The sequence below is a fragment of the Brassica napus genome, chromosome A8 (genome assembly GCF_020379485.1).
Source record: "Brassica napus cultivar Da-Ae chromosome A8, Da-Ae, whole genome shotgun sequence".
NCBI classification, from domain to species: domain Eukaryota; kingdom Viridiplantae; phylum Streptophyta; class Magnoliopsida; order Brassicales; family Brassicaceae; genus Brassica; species Brassica napus.
Genome location: NC_063441.1, coordinates 21899663 through 21914975, shown reverse-complemented (window position 1 = coordinate 21914975; position 15313 = coordinate 21899663). Strand labels below are relative to the sequence as shown.

At 39.7% G+C, this 15313-nt stretch overlaps 7 protein-coding genes across 8 annotated transcripts; 4 read left to right on the top strand and 3 right to left on the bottom strand.

Moving 5' to 3' along the window:
- The first annotated feature begins 88 nt into the window (after nucleotides 1–88).
- Nucleotides 89–2949, top strand: LOC106362366 (probable serine/threonine-protein kinase At1g09600). Its single transcript, XM_048737542.1, has 6 exons — nucleotides 89–943; nucleotides 1048–1332; nucleotides 1458–2038; nucleotides 2119–2193; nucleotides 2297–2402; nucleotides 2581–2949. The coding sequence occupies exons 1-6, from the start codon at nucleotides 455–457 to the stop codon at nucleotides 2947–2949; spliced, it is 1905 nt and encodes a 634-aa protein (XP_048593499.1). The 5' UTR covers nucleotides 89–454.
- Nucleotides 2950–3533: 584 nt separating this feature from the next.
- Nucleotides 3534–4592, top strand: LOC106362370 (glucuronoxylan 4-O-methyltransferase 1). The gene has a single exon (XM_013802253.3). It carries the CDS (start codon nucleotides 3574–3576, stop codon nucleotides 4417–4419), a length of 846 nt encoding a protein of 281 aa, XP_013657707.1. The 5' UTR covers nucleotides 3534–3573; the 3' UTR covers nucleotides 4420–4592.
- Nucleotides 4593–5229: 637 nt separating this feature from the next.
- LOC106362367 (probable elongation factor 1-gamma 1) lies at nucleotides 5230–7542 on the top strand. The gene is made up of 8 exons (XM_013802248.3): nucleotides 5230–5319; nucleotides 5431–5495; nucleotides 5696–5845; nucleotides 5935–5995; nucleotides 6085–6137; nucleotides 6224–6325; nucleotides 6418–6901; nucleotides 6988–7542. Exons 2-8 carry the CDS (start codon nucleotides 5487–5489, stop codon nucleotides 7365–7367), a joined length of 1239 nt encoding a protein of 412 aa, XP_013657702.1. The 5' UTR covers nucleotides 5230–5319; nucleotides 5431–5486; the 3' UTR covers nucleotides 7368–7542.
- A 393-nt stretch (nucleotides 7543–7935) lies between these two features.
- On the top strand, nucleotides 7936–9109 carry BNAA08G26230D. Its single transcript, XM_013802254.3, has 2 exons — nucleotides 7936–8221; nucleotides 8749–9109. Exons 1-2 carry the CDS (start codon nucleotides 8143–8145, stop codon nucleotides 8985–8987), a joined length of 318 nt encoding a protein of 105 aa, XP_013657708.1. The 5' UTR covers nucleotides 7936–8142; the 3' UTR covers nucleotides 8988–9109.
- Nucleotides 9110–9129: 20 nt separating this feature from the next.
- Nucleotides 9130–11628, bottom strand: LOC106362368 (KH domain-containing protein At1g09660/At1g09670). Of its 2 annotated transcripts, none has more exons than XM_048738279.1 (8): nucleotides 11436–11628; nucleotides 11232–11372; nucleotides 10732–10817; nucleotides 10522–10646; nucleotides 10318–10437; nucleotides 10120–10236; nucleotides 9625–9768; nucleotides 9130–9538 (listed from the first exon to the last, which is right to left on the bottom strand). In XM_048738279.1, exons 2-8 carry the CDS (start codon nucleotides 11360–11362, stop codon nucleotides 9383–9385), a joined length of 879 nt encoding a protein of 292 aa, XP_048594236.1. In that variant the 5' UTR covers nucleotides 11363–11372; nucleotides 11436–11628; the 3' UTR covers nucleotides 9130–9382. The 2 variants fall into 2 exon arrangements, with proteins under 2 accessions (XP_048594236.1, XP_013657705.1); XM_013802251.3 differs by having other exon boundaries at nucleotides 10318–10455; nucleotides 11436–11627.
- Nucleotides 11629–12134: 506 nt separating this feature from the next.
- On the bottom strand, nucleotides 12135–13203 carry LOC106362372 (60S ribosomal protein L21-1). Its single transcript, XM_013802255.3, has 2 exons — nucleotides 12860–13203; nucleotides 12135–12546 (listed from the first exon to the last, which is right to left on the bottom strand). The coding sequence occupies exons 1-2, from the start codon at nucleotides 13094–13096 to the stop codon at nucleotides 12289–12291; spliced, it is 495 nt and encodes a 164-aa protein (XP_013657709.1). The 5' UTR covers nucleotides 13097–13203; the 3' UTR covers nucleotides 12135–12288.
- A 196-nt stretch (nucleotides 13204–13399) lies between these two features.
- LOC106362373 (double-stranded RNA-binding protein 1) lies at nucleotides 13400–15274 on the bottom strand. Its single transcript, XM_013802256.3, has 3 exons — nucleotides 15139–15274; nucleotides 14402–14664; nucleotides 13400–14127 (listed from the first exon to the last, which is right to left on the bottom strand). Exons 1-3 carry the CDS (start codon nucleotides 15161–15163, stop codon nucleotides 13558–13560), a joined length of 858 nt encoding a protein of 285 aa, XP_013657710.1. The 5' UTR covers nucleotides 15164–15274; the 3' UTR covers nucleotides 13400–13557.
- Between the last annotated feature and the right edge of the window lie 39 nt (nucleotides 15275–15313).

The window sequence follows — 15313 nt, the reverse complement described above, 5'->3', positions numbered from 1 at the left end:
CAAAGCTCCACGTGGCGGTCAATAACACAAACACACCCTCGTTAACTTGTTTTGAACACACTGATGAACTCAAAAGAGTCAAGAGAGTGTACAATATAACGAATGAATGGTATGTTCTGTTTCTCATATAACAAAGTCTCCTCCGTGAATAGTGGACTAATCTCTGTCATTCTTCTATTTGCTCTAGCAGACAAACAGATAGAAACAGCTGCTTCTGTAGTTTTTTTCCGTTATTCTGTTATGCCCTTTGAATGTCTTAAAATAGAAAAAGAGAAATAAACCTCCTCTCATCCCTAAATTTTCTTATACCCAATCTCTCTCCTCTCTCTCTTATCATTTCTATTGATCAAAGTGTTTCCTTTGATTCTTTAATTCCAAATCATTTTCTTCAAAAGCACATTTTGATCCCAAACGCTCCAACCTTTTGTGTTCCCTGTGGAGCTTTGTTGTTGTTATGGGCTGCAGTTGCTCCAAAGGAGCACGAGCAAATGATACCATCATCGACGAGAACATCAACAATGTCAAGGAGAGAAGAAGCACGCCTTATAGTAAACCCTCCAAGAAGAGGAAAAACTCTGCTTCTTCCAGAATAGCCAATGTAGGATCATCTTCGGACGGTTTTATCAATGACATGGATACCACATTGGCGGTTTTGATACCAAGTGATGCCACAAACTCAACTCCCATGTCATCTGGTGAGGTCTCAAAGGTGAACCTCGAGAGAAAATCTTCCAGGTCTGTGTTCCAGAGACGGCCCAACAATGAGACCAATAAACTTGGACCACCGCAGCAACCTAAGATGACTAGGATAACCAGCGTTAGTAACGGAGAAAGAGGTGCTCAGGTTGTTGCTGGTTGGCCTTCTTGGTTAGCTTCAGTTGCTGGTGAAGCTATCAATGGATGGATCCCACGCAAGGCTGATTCTTTCGAAAAGTTAGAAAAGGTGAGGCCTTACTGGTTGTTTTACGATTCATCTTTAGACGAGGGGTTTTATTAAAAAGTTATGTTGAGATCTTTTTGATTGAAATTTTGTTGGTTACTGTTTAGATTGGACAAGGGACGTATAGCAGTGTGTACAAAGCCAGGGACCTAGAGACGAGCCAGATAGTTGCACTGAAGAAAGTGCGGTTTGCGAATATGGATCCTGACAGTGTTAGGTTCATGGCAAGAGAAATAATCATCCTACGAAGGCTTGACCATCCTAATGTCATGAAGCTTGAGGGTTTGATCACTTCTAGGGTATCAGGAAGTATGTATCTTATATTTGAATACATGGAACATGATCTCGCAGGCCTTGCTTCAACCCCTGGTGTTAAGTTCTCTGAGTCACAGGTACTGCTAGTATATTGATTAAACCGATTTGAGTCTAAAATTTTAATAAAGTTGTCGTCTAGGCCTATTTTTAGAACCATGCTACTATGTGTTTGGTTCTCATCTAAACTTTGTGTTCGGTGCAGATTAAATGCTATATGAAACAGTTGCTTCATGGTCTAGAACACTGTCATAGCCGAGGCGTTTTGCACCGTGACATCAAGGGCTCTAATCTGCTGCTTGACCATAACAACAATCTCAAAATTGGAGACTTCGGTCTTGCTAACTTCTACGGTGACCACCAGAAGCAGCCACTTACTAGCCGTGTTGTTACTCTGTGGTACCGTCCACCTGAACTTTTATTCGGGTCAACGGACTATGGCGTTGCTGTTGATATGTGGAGCACAGGATGCATTCTAGCCGAACTCTTTAATGGGAAGGCTATCATGCCTGGAAGAACAGAGGTAGAACAGCTACACAAGATCTTTAAACTCTGTGGTTCACCTTCTGAAGAGTATTGGAAAGGATCGAAACTCCCACATGCCACCATCTTTAAACCTCAGCAGCCTTACAAAAGGTGTGTAGCTGAGACGTTTAAGAGTCTTCCATCTTCGGCTTTGGAGTTAGTGGAAGTTCTTCTAGCTGTTGAACCAGATGCCCGTGGAACCACAGCTCATGCCCTCGAAAGCGAGGTAAAAGCTATGAAACACTTCTTGTCTGATGCCTAGTAGTAGTCTATATATCTTTCTTGTCTCACACGTTTGTTCTTTTTTTAAATCAGTTTTTTACGACAAAACCTTTTGCAAGTGACCCATCAAGTTTACCAAAGTACCAACCGAGAAAGGAACTTGATGTGAAGCTTCAAAAAGAGGAAGCAAGACGGTAAGATCCTGATTCTACTTGTCCCATAGTGTTGACATAAACATGTTTTTCTATGACTTAATAATGAACACTGATGCATCCCAATTTCATCTTTATCCACCAGAAAGAAAGGCACAATCAGTAAAGAGAATGAGTTGAAACAAGTAGCTAAAGAATCTAAAGCTGTGCCAGCTCCAGATGCCAACGCCGAGTTACTAGCATCAATACAAGTACGTAAGGTTCTAGCATAATAGACAATGTATTTTTTCTTTCAAATTTTATTATAAATTATTTTTCAAACAAAACAAACATTCAAAAGTTTAAAACCCACCTTTTTTTTACCTTCTTCTTTAAAATGTTTATATTCATGTAATGTTAACCTTTGGTTTTATTTTCTTGTTTAAAAAGAAATGTCAAGGGCAGAATAATCAGACAAGCATTGGTGAGAAGTTCAATCCTAATGACGATGCAGCACTGAAGAGTGTTGTGATGAGGGGTTCGAGTCGTTCTCCTCCTCCTAGAAAAGAACTGAGGATGCAACGGTCTTTTGTTCAACGTGGATCAGCCCAGTTGACAAAATTCTCAAACTCTGTTGCTGCTAGAGATGCATCACATTTCGCTATAGCCAATCCACGGTGGTTTGAAGATAAGTACAATAACAAAAAGGAAAAGCAAAAGGATGGTGATGATTCTACAAAAGACAAAGAATCCACGGGTAAGAAGAACATCTTGAACATTAACTGTCTTTGTTATGTGGTGAAACTCTTTGTGGGCTAATCACATTTTTATTTGCAATGTGTTAGGGTGAAGTGAACAAAATAAAGAGAATGAACACCCAAGAGCATTAGTTTCTGCAGGAGGAAACTTAGATGTAATGTTGAAAGAAGATGAAAGACAGATTCAGTTAGCTGCTTGAGTGGATAAGAAAACTAATGTGACAGTACAGACTCGAGCGTCTCTTGCTGCAAATGGCAGGTGAGAGATACAGACAAGAATCTTTTGGGATTTAATCAGAAGAAGGATAAAGAAAGTTTGAGGTTGGACAACGTATAGAGTCAGTTTATCTTTTGTTGAGGTCTTGTTGTGTAAAGTTGAAAGCTAAAATTGTATAATTTATTTGATTCTTCATTATTTATAAATTTTTTTAACTACGTGAGTCTCTATGTAATGAAATGTTAGTGGCGGCCAACCACCAGTAAACTTGAATATAAAGGCTTCTTCTCTGTTTGCTTCTTGCAGAACCTGAAGTTAGCTGACATGTCTTTCTCAAGTACACTTATAGACTAGTTACATTCCCTTCATATCTAAGCATTAACCTAACATCATCTTTAATCTCATTAGCACATATATAGCTAACAATCAATTAGGATTCAAGTTGTTAACTTCTGAAGAACCCAACAAATGAGGACTAGAACAAGTCAAACCCAAGAGCTCAAGCTTCTCCTCATTTGTCTTTTCGCAGCCTTGGTTCTCATCTTCATAGTGAGATCGACTCTTACAACTTCCCAGCAACACCAGACTCCAGAAGAGACTACTAGATCAAAGGGTTGCGCTGGTGCCTGCAACAAGCTACCACGCTCCCTGGCGCAAGCCCTGATCCATTACTCCACTTCAGTTATCACACCGCAACAAACGCTCAAGGAAATAGCTGTCAGCAGTAGAGTACTCGAGAAGAAGTCACCCTGCAACTTCTTGGTGTTTGGTCTAGGCCATGACAGCCTCATGTGGAGCTCTCTCAACTACGGCGGCCGAACGGTATTCCTCGAAGAAGACGAGGCGTGGATAAAACAGATCAAGAGACGGTTCCCCATGCTGGAGTCATACCATGTAACGTACGATAGTAAAGTCAACCAAGCAGAGAATCTCATAGAAGTTGGGAAAGGACCCGAGTGCACAGCCATTGGAGATCCAAGGTACTCAATGTGTCAGCTAGCACTCAAGGGTCTGCCTGCAGAGATCTACGAGACTAGCTGGGATCTGATCATGGTCGATGCGCCGACTGGCTACTACGACGAGGCTCCTGGGAGGATGACAGCGATTTACACGGCGGGGATGATGGCAAGGAATAGAGAACGGGTGGGAGAGACTGATGTGTTTGTGCATGATGTGAATAGGGAAGTGGAAGACAAGTTCTCAAAGGCTTTCTTGTGTGAAGGGTACATGAAGAAACAAGAAGGAAGACTAAGGCATTTCGTTATCCCTAGCTATAGAGATGGATCAGAATCAAATAGACCCTTTTGTCCATAGTTGACAAAATGTTACCTAACACTACTCTTTTTTTCTTGCTTACTGTTTCAACAAAGCTCAAACAGTATAAGAAATTAGAGAGAGCTGATCAGGAGACTGTGTTATTGATATGAAAGAACAGAACGATCTTAATATATACAAGAACGACAAAAAATCGCCAAACACACAACAAAGTCTAAACGTTAAAAGTATAAAACCTGATTCGTAAAAAAAAAAAACAAAAAACCTGCACACTCCTAAGCCTTCTTCAACCTCTGACTTATAGTTGGAAGATTTCCCCACGCTTTTTTTTTGAATTATCTGTGATGCAGGAGGAGCTAATCAGGCAGGAAGGTACAATAACAAGTTCAGTTTAATTACAATTTTCAATCAGAAAATTAATGATGAATAGGAGGAGTACTCCCTCCTTTTCACAAAAATAATTTTTTTTAGTATTTTGAAAATGTATTATTTTTTGTAATTTTCAATTTCTAAAATCAATAAAATCAATTATTTGTTTTTGAAAATTACGATTTTTTCATAGAAAATAATAAAAAAAATTTATCTTTATGAAATATTTTTTTTTTCTAAAACATATAAACTTAATGAAATTGATGAAATATCTTTTTAGGATTCAAAATTCCAAGAAGAGTCTTTGTGTAGAAAACTAATAAACCTTTAATTAAATCATTTGACCAATGGCGGCTCTTGATAACGAATTTTCCAACTACGTTGAATGCTTTACCAGGAAAATTAAACATGAAAACCAGAATTAAACCGAAACGAACCGGTCACAGAACCAGCGACAATTCTCCGAGACATTATAAAAACCCTAATACGTGTATCTTCTTCACTATCTCTCCGCCTCACTCATTAGCTTCTCCTCTCCCGTCAGCTCCCTCACACGGAAACACACGCCTGGTAAGCTCCCTCATCCATCGATCGAACAACTCTGTATTCTCCAGCTTAGCTTCATTCATCGCTATGATCGTATCAAATTGGCAAGCTCACACTGTTTTTGCTTGTAACCAGATCCGATTATCAGAAGCACACGCTTGGTATATATATATACTCTCCGAGTCTGAGCTATGGCTTTGGTGAGTTTCTCTTTCGATTACCCTCTCAGCTTTACTATGTATATGATCGCTGCTTTAGATCATTCATCTTGTAATCGATCGATTTAGTCTGCAACATACTGTATATAGCTACTGATTGATTTTACTAGTGTTTGAGTTTTAAGCTTAGAAAAAAAGATGGAGAATATACATTATCCTGATCTTTTATGTGTTACTTACAGGTGATGCACTCGTACAAGGGAAACAAAAACTCTGACAAGGCATTCATTGCCGCTGAGTTCGCTGGTGTGAAGATCGATATGCCTTCTGGCTTTGAGATGGGTGTCACCAACAAAACCACTGAGTTCCTCAAGATGAACCCTTTGGGAAAGGTAAATATCTAACTTGCTGTGTGTGTTTTAAATCTTTTTGAGTCTTTGGTTGAAGCTAATAAGCAGTAGCTATTTTGTCTTTTGGCTAGATTCCTGTTCTTGAGACTCCTGAGGGTCCTATCTTTGAGAGCAACGCCATTGCCCGTTATGGTAAGAGAATCTTTCTCCTTTCATTTGTCTTTCCATGTCTGGTTTACTTTCTTTTTGTCTATAATGGATGTTTTGATATTCTATTGCAGTAAGCAGATTGAACGGTGAGAACTCCTTGAACGGATCCTCCCTGATTGAATATGTAAGTTCCTGTTTTTTTTGTCCCATGGCTACTCATCTCTATTGGTTTGTATTCTCGATGCTTATCTACATGTTATTACTTTGCAGGCACATATTGAGCAATGGATCGATTTCTCCTCATTGGAGATTTATGGAAACATCTTCAACTGGTTCGTCCCAAGAATGGGCTTTATGCCCTACAGTGTTCCCGTAAGCTCCTCTCACTTTTGTTGGCTCTTTGATCACAATCTATGTACACTCTTCCACTATGACGCCTGATTGTTTCTCATCCATTGTTTTAGGGTGAGGAAGCTGCGATCTCTGCTTTGAAAAGAGGACTCGAGGCTCTCAACACACACCTCGCTTCCAACACTTACCTTGTCGGCCACTCTGTTACCCTCGCTGACATCATCACCGTTTGCAACTTGAACCTTGGATTCTCCACCGTCATGACCAAGAGCTTCACCTCTGCCTTCCCTCACGTTGAGAGGTACTTCTGGACCTTGATCAACCAGCCGAACTTCAAGAAGGTGGTGGGTGACGTCAAACAGACTGAATCTGTTCCCGCTATCAAGAAAGCCGGGCAGCCTGCGAAGCCCAAGGAGCAGCCCAAGAAAAAGGAAGCCCCTGCAGCAGAGGCAACTAAGGTTGTCGAAGAAGAAGAGGCGCCAAAGCCCAAAGCAAAGAACCCTCTTGACTTGCTGCCACCGAGCCCAATGGTTCTTGATGAGTGGAAGAGGCTTTACTCCAACACCAAATCTAACTTCCGTGAGGTTGCTATTAAAGGTGTGTGTGTTGTGGTGATATCTTCTCTTTACTTAGCTTATGGAATCAATTATCAATATGAAGCTCATCACCATGACTCAATGTAGGGTTCTGGGACATGTATGACCCTGAGGGATACTCACTATGGTTCTGCGACTACAAGTACAACGACGAGAACATGGTGTCGTTTGTGACGCTCAACAAAGTAGGAGGGTTCCTTCAGCGAATGGACTTGGCGCGTAAATACGCCTTCGGAAAGATGCTGATCTGCGGGTCAGAGGGTCCGTTCAAGGTGAAGGGTTTGTGGTTGTTCCGTGGACCAGAGATCCCCAAGTTCGTGATGGACGAGGTGTATGACATGGAGCTGTACGAGTGGACTAAGGTTGATATCTCCGATGAAGCACAGAAGGAGCGTGTTAGCCAGATGATTGAAGACGCAGAGCCGTTTGAAGGTGAAGCTCTCTTGGACGCCAAGTGCTTCAAGTGAGAAAAGTGAATTGGATTTGTTTGATACTTTTGATATCTCATTGTGTTGCTTATACTGTTTTCTAATCGTGTGTTTAAGACAGTCGTCGGCGAATTAATGCATCTATCTTTGTTGATGTTTCTCTTTTTTGCTATGACAGCATTTTAAATACACCATTTTGGAAGTTTTGAGATTATCTTTTATATGTTTCTTCTAAATGGTTCTTTTAATTAGAAATTGAAAGTTGGCATAAAATCTTCAGGTAAAAAGATAAACAATTCGTAGATAATTTAAGTTTTTGATGAAAAAAACTAAATTAATCCTACTAAACCATTTAAAGATTATATGTATGATTTTTTTTGCTAAAATAATATTTAAAATTGGTATTAGTATTTTAAGTAATTTCTGTTTTTAAATAGAAGTTATTTTAACTTAATTACTTTTTTTTAATAAAACATCCTAATCGTATATCAACATACAATAAAATAAGATAAGGGGTGTATTTATCCTTTTTGGTCAAATAAGGGATGTATTTATCAATGAAGAAAATAAAATAAAATAAGGGTTGTATGATGTATTTAATTACATATTTATTTAGGTGCGTCTCAAATCAAATGAATTCTTCTTCACTACAAGCAGACATAAAATATCAAAAAAAAGTTGAATCTTACCACAAGAATCTGTTCTCTTTGCTACAGCACAAGCTCTCGATTCCACCTTGCGTACAAGCAAAGCCTCATCGGTAGAGAGATCGAAAGAGACAGAGGGAGGAATTACAGGTATAATAGAGAGAAAGATGAGAGAGACCTCGGCTAATGGTCTCTCATGGCGGCGCCTTGTATTCTTCGCTTCGATTGCTCTGCACTTCGTCGTAGGTTTGTCTTTCTCCAGATCTATCTGATTTGGTTCTCAAAGGCCTTAGATTTATGTCAAATTTTAGCTGAAGCTCTTTCTAGATTTCGTTCTGTTGTGATCTCTAGGCATAAAGGTTACGTCTTTGCTCTTTCGTGATCAGGATTGAAACATGTAGAGATAGAGAGAACTAGATCTTGAGCAACTAAGAAACTTCGCCATACATAATACTTACTAAAACAGTAAAGTTTTGTTCTTTAACATGATGTTAGTGAAAAGAACATGTTACCGTTCAATTCATGTGTTTGGTTCTGCTAATTTGAATAGCTTGTCTGCAAAGTTTATTACTTTTCTCGGAGGGATCTATCTTTTTCTTGGAACTACCATCATGGCTAATTTGAATAGCTTGTCTGCAAAGTTTATGTATGTAATAATATGGTAAAGTGATAATCTTTTTGATGTGTAGCCATGTTATAATGATTGTTGCATTTGATGTGGAGTTGTTTCTCCTCGTTTAAAGGCTAAGATGGCATCTATTGTCTTTGTCCAGGTCTATCTGGTGATTCCAAGGATGCAAGTAAAGGAGCTAAGGCAGAGTCTCACACTACTTCAAGCAAAACAGGGACAAAATTAATCCTCGTACTTGTCGGATTTGTGGCTGTAGCTATGTTCGCCTTCTTCCTATACAAGCTATGGCAGAAGAAGAAAAGAGACGAGCAGTATGCTCGTCTCTTGAAGCTCTTCGAGGAAGATGATGAACTGGAGGTTGAATTAGGCCTTCGAGATTAAAAATACAAAAACATACTATTTGTCAACACAATGCCTTTGGTATATTTGTTTGGGTTACATGTAAGATAAATAGATTCATTCAACTCCAAAGACTAGAAATGAAATTATTGTTTGAAGTTGCATGATTCAGAAAGAGATTACATTTCATAAAGACTACCATTTATTAAGTTTATTACGCAGTGGTTAATCGTCATCTCTGCTAGCCAACAAAAATGTTCAACAAAATAAAGAATAAACTTAATGACATGGAAAAAAAATTAATTGAAGAGTCTTAAACGTTAATTAGAACATTGTCACCTCCCAGATAGATAAGAGCAATGCATAGAGAGCCTTTTCTCTTGCCCACCACACGACCATGCCATTTCAACTTTGATCATCTCTCGGGTTAACATCTTTTATTGTCCAGTCTTGGCACGCTTGCTGTTGAAAGGGGACATGCTTGGACTCAGACAAGGGCTCAAGCTCGGACTCGGACTCTCTTCCCTTAGGGTACCATTCAGAACCGCTAACTCCTTCAGCTGCTCCCTCTTGTAGTGGTCCATTGATTCGTCCTGTAGAGAGAGAAACCAAACATAGTGAATAAAAAGTTTGGAGTATAAAAAACGAGATAGAGATGTTTGTTATCTAAAGAATGTACCATTGGCATTAGGAGGGACTCCAGGAAATGCACTGCATGCTCCAATCTCGAGTGTACTATGTCCTCGGGAAGCTCGGCTTCGATCAGTATATGTAGTGGCTCGCAGAGATGCTCGTACCCTGGCTTACCTTTGAGCTTCTCCTCCTGCAGGGAAGTACAAAGACTAAATAGATGAGCCTTGACATTGCATTAAAGATTCGGTACGAGAAGGATAAAAACTCAAAGAAACGAATATTTTAGATATCAAAATATCTTTTAATGTGAAAAGGTGATATCATAATGTATCATAACTTCGATAAGATCTTGCCATAGTAAAAGAAGGCTGAGTGAACAGATTGTTTATACAGCTAAGAACATTCTATAAATGGCTACAGAGCAGCTTGGCAAGTTAACATACGAGAAAACTGTTGTTTTGAACTCTATGAAGTTACCTAGACACCTAGACTTACAATGTTGAAATGGGATATTACAAAATCAGTAAACAAGGAACCATACCTTGACAGTATCTTTAACAGATCCTCGCCCTCTAATAAACACCCTACAGTGTGTTGCTTGCTCAACTCTCTTCAGAGAGTTCCCACGTGGCCCGAGAATCCTCCCAACAAAGTTATACTGCCAAGGTTCAACGCTTTTAGTTCAAGATCATCCCACTGATAATAATACCATATTTGCCTACAAAAATTCATAACTTACGGTTGGAAATTTATCCACTGGCACATCAAGCCTAATAATTCTTTTCACAATGGGTGGAGGATGGAGTCCTGGCATCCCAACCCATCCCACTGGAGGAGGAGCACGAAATGGAGAACCTCTCTGCAGATGAAAATTATCCTGAAGAAAGCCACAAATCAATATAACAACCAAAACCCATTTTTGATTTTGATTTTGGTGCCTTACCTCTCCTTGCATCATTGGCCATCCGTCTAAATCAATCTTCCCGTTAATCGGTTGGCCAAGCGATCTAAAGGGACTGCCATTCTCATATCTATCAAGATCAGACAAACTGGAGATCTTCCTTATCTCTGCAAGAACACGACCAATGAAAGCATTAAACATTACAAAAGAAAGTTCAACACTTGGGCATCTAAACGTGAGAAAGCAACCCACCTTGATTCAGTAGCCTGCAGCAATGAGGCATAACTTGCAAGAAAGGAGCCAACTTTTGTCTCTCTTGCAATAACTCAGCCAAGTACCTGAATAAGTTTCAAAGAAATGTGACTGTAAGTTTCAATGGATGCTGCAGTTATGTGTACAAGCTACTGAGTGGCAACTCATTGTGAATCACAGCAGCACATTTAACCTAAAGGAATCATTTTTAACACTCATCCAATCCAAAGAACAACACCCATCAGACACACACTTCGATTTGCTACTAATCAACGCATATGCTACTGGATAATTTTTAAAGAAAATGTGAATGTAAGTTTCAATGGATGTTACTGAGTGTCTCACATTGTGAATCACAACATACATTTAACCTAAAGGAATCATTTTTAACACTCATCCAATCAAAACAACAAAACCCACCAACTCTACTAACTCAATTAATCTAATTTGATCCACACAGATTCACACATTAACGAAAGAAGAAGAGGAGAAAGCATAACCTCTCACGACCAGAGGGAGGACAAGGGGATCGATTGGGAGAAGCACGGAATCCAGAGAGAGGAAACTGGAAGAAACTCCCAGGAGGGATCCTCTCCTCCATCGCCGCGAAACCAGCGCCTGATTCCATCATATCTACCACTCTGTATAATCATGATTGTTCAGAACCGTACAAGTATATACATAAACAGAGAGAAATGGCTTACCGGGGATAGTGAAGAGAAGATGCGGCGGAGGATCTGGCGCCGATCTAAGGAGCCGAGAACTCTCTCTTCTTCGTCAAGAAGTAGGTATGTGGACTGTGTAGAGTGTGGCCAGAGGAAGAAGAAGAAGTAGGGAGTCAAAAGCCCTACGCACTATGAGAGAGAGATAGAGAGTCTCGCCGCTTTTTTTTTTAATATATATTTTTCTCATTTTCTTGTTTATTCTGTTATTTTTTCTATGGGCTTTGTGTAATGTCAAGGCCCTTGCGTGTTTTCACATATATGGGCCTTCGGCGATTTATTTATGGGCCTGTGTCAATTACATTGGAAAAGTGAATGATCTACTACATGAATCTTAGGGATATATATCTCACACCAAACATAATAATCCTAGCATAGTGATCATGTTACTCACCATATGCAATTTTATGGTTCAGTGTGTTAATACATAAGTAGGTGTTCAAAAAAAAAAAAAAAAAAAAGGTGTGTTAATACATAAGTGAAATGAATCGTGGAACAATGAGAGATAAGGTTTGGACATCAAACATATTTGCGTATTAGCAATTTTACGGTCCAATGTGTGTGCGTGAAATTAATAGTGGCAAACTGTAACAGAAGGCTTTGGCATCAACCGTAATGTAATAAGATGATACCTCAAATTATAAAGTAAGGTGTGCAATTTGACACATGGAAACAATTAAATAGAGATTGCAACTTTTGTTTCATTATGTCTGGATTGAACCTTAAAGAAAATGTAACTGTAGCGAAAACGCACGAAGAACACTCGAGAATTCGCAAAAGAAACTGCCAAAAAGTCTGAGCAAAACACTGGGGGTAGAAAGTAGAAGTAGAAAAACTAATAGCCTCCCTTGAGATCGTTGACGACGTCGTAAGGGATTGGGGTGACAGTCTCCAAGGTCATACCTTCAACCATAAACCCTGGTTTGGGTCCTTTAGGCTGCCTCTTGGTGCTTATTGTCTCGCCTTTGGCCTTGGCTGCAGCCTTGAGCTCATCGTTCTTCTTAATCCTCAGCTTGAACTCCTCAGCGCACCTCGACTGCTGCACGTGCTCCACACGCACATGAAGCCTCTTCTTTATGATCCTGTTGCCAATCTGTAACACAACATCCAAGCATTATGTCTCAGTCCATCAGGTTAAATACCCAAGATCAATAGACACTAGTAGAACAAAACACTAAAAAGATAAATAATTATGAAGTCAATAATATATTTATCAAATAATGAATCCGACCAATAAAAGGGGTTATTGATCCAATACAATAAGCATGTTAAGGCCTGAAGAAATTAAATAATCAGCATTTTACGAGCTCTAATCTTAATCCGACAGATACTATTTCCATCAGTGTGTCAGAATCACGACAAGAACTCTAAGAGACTCTAAATTAGTAGATATGAGCTGTTCAAACCTGTTTGTTGACTTCGACACCAACAGCACGTTTGGTAACGTTCCAGACACGACCGGTACGACCGTGGTAGAACTTGTGAGGCATACCCTTGTGGATCGCACCATTCACTTTAACATCCACGTAATCTCCGACCTTGAAGGTCCTGAGGTAGGTAGACAATGGAATTGTACCCTTCTTCCTGAACCCCCTCGCGAACAGATCTCTTGTCCTAGCACGAACTCCATGTCCCGCCGGCATTTTTTCTCCTCTTGGGTTACTGCGAAACTAAAAACCTAAAATCGCCGAAGAAGCAAAATGAAAGAGTAAGTGAGAATTTATATGTCCAAGAATTAGGGTTTTCCTGTAAATGGGCCTGCTGGGCTTATTTGAGCCCAAGAAGGTTTCGTAATAATTAAATTTAAACCCCTGTATTGTTGATTGATTACGGTTTAGCTCCTAACTAACATAAGATTCAATTTACACCCAGACGATGGCATCTCTCAAGATGGCGTTGCCCTGAGATCGAATCTTAAAGGTTTGTAGAGTGAGAGAGTAGTGTGGTTATAGTGATGACAAGACCTTTCAGTTCATAACCAAAACAACCTCATGTATCTTAATACTACTACTACAAAGAAACACTACTTGAACAGACCAATTATAATAAGTTAATAAAAAATGGCTATCATAAACAAGTACAATCACACTCACAAAAGACAGACTTATGCTTGGCTTGCTTCTGTCTCCACACTCGCAAACGCTGCTGCCTCCTTAAACCCATTAACACTCACACACGACGAAGGTTCCAGGTTTAGCACTTTCTCAACATTCTCTGTCTGATCGTTTTGACAATGCTCTGTAGGTTGAGGGGGGATGATGGTGCCATCTTCAAGATCCTTAGCTACTACTTTGCGTTTTCCTTTCTTAGCTTTCCTCTTGAACTGAGCCCTCCTGGCTTTTGGAGTCTTGATGGTTTCTTTCACCGGACTTACCACCTCCACCGTCTTCTTTTCACAAGGAAGCACAGTGAGCTGAGTGCTGTGGTTGTTAGCAAGGTCGATTTTGGATTCTGACTGGATCGCTATAAGAGCTGTTCTTCCAGCGCTTATCTCAGCCTCTCTTTTGGTTTTTGTTGCAGCTCCTGTGTACTTTATGCCTCCGATCTCTACAGTGCATGTGAACTGTGGAGCTCTCCCGGTAGTCTCGCTCTTTTGGCATTGGTAGAGTGGAATGGCGTAGTTCATCTTTTGAGCGTACTCTTGAAGAAGGTTCTTGCATAGACCCATCTCGTGCTGCATTAAGAAGCCATTCAAAAGTTAGCCAAATGCACATAACATGGAGAAAGAGCCTAATAATCTGATCTTCTACATCTTTGTTATGCACATTAATCTGATAAAGACTCATTCTCATAGCTACCCTCTAAACCTTCAACTCTCAAACCAACTGCAAGGTCTGTTTCTAAGCTGGCAAAGCTACAACTCACAACCAAACCATTGTGCTAGTTCCTATAGTCTTGCACTTGACACTTAATCAGAATCAACAAGATAAGAAAGAGGAGGTGCTTACAACAGGTAGTGAAACACATTGGCCTAGCTCGGTGGACTTAGATAATTCTCGGAGAGCAACCTCAGCAGCTGATTGCTCTGCAGCCTTACGGTTGAAGAATCCAGGTAAAGAATCATATCTGACACCATCTACTATTACTGTGGACTGGAACAAAGATTTGTGTGAAGGGCCTTCTTTGACAGTCTCGTAAATAGGGGTTGGGAGCTTGTACTTCTGAGCATATTCCTGCAACCGGCTTTTGAATACATAGCAATTTGAAACACCTGAGAGTAGGAAAAAAAAAGCAAGATCAATAGTTAAGTAGCAGTTATTCAAAACCAGGAGAGCAAATGAAGTGTTATGGAAAGAGTAATAATAAGTTACACATAAAACTCAATTGCAAAGGTAAAGGCAAGCAGAAAGGTGAAGACTTTTCACCAAGAAACTATAATGATCTAAAAGGAATGAAGGGAGTGTTCAATTGGCAAAATGTAAAGGTAAATCATAAAGGTGAAGACTTTCTCAAACGATAACATTATATAAGTTGCAACCTAGCTTCCATAACATCATCTCAAAAGGGTAAGCTTCAAACTAATTTTAACTAATAAAAACTGAAAACTAATCAAAAACTATAAACTAGTTACACGTTTTAACTAATCAAAACTGCAAACTAATTTTCCGGAAGAAAGTAATCGAACAGGAGCTGAAAAAAGCATGAAAATTGACAAAACACAAAGGTAGAAGAAGAGAATTATCACCAGAGGGAAGTTCATTCGCGGTCATCTTGTTGAGAAGAATGTTTTAATTGGGCACCGAGGAGAAGAGACGAGCGAGAAAGATGCTCACTAGTCGGCAACTCAGTGATGCTGGGAGGAAAGCCGAGCGAGATATTGATTATTTAAGCGCTTTGTCACATGTTGGGCTATTTAATTG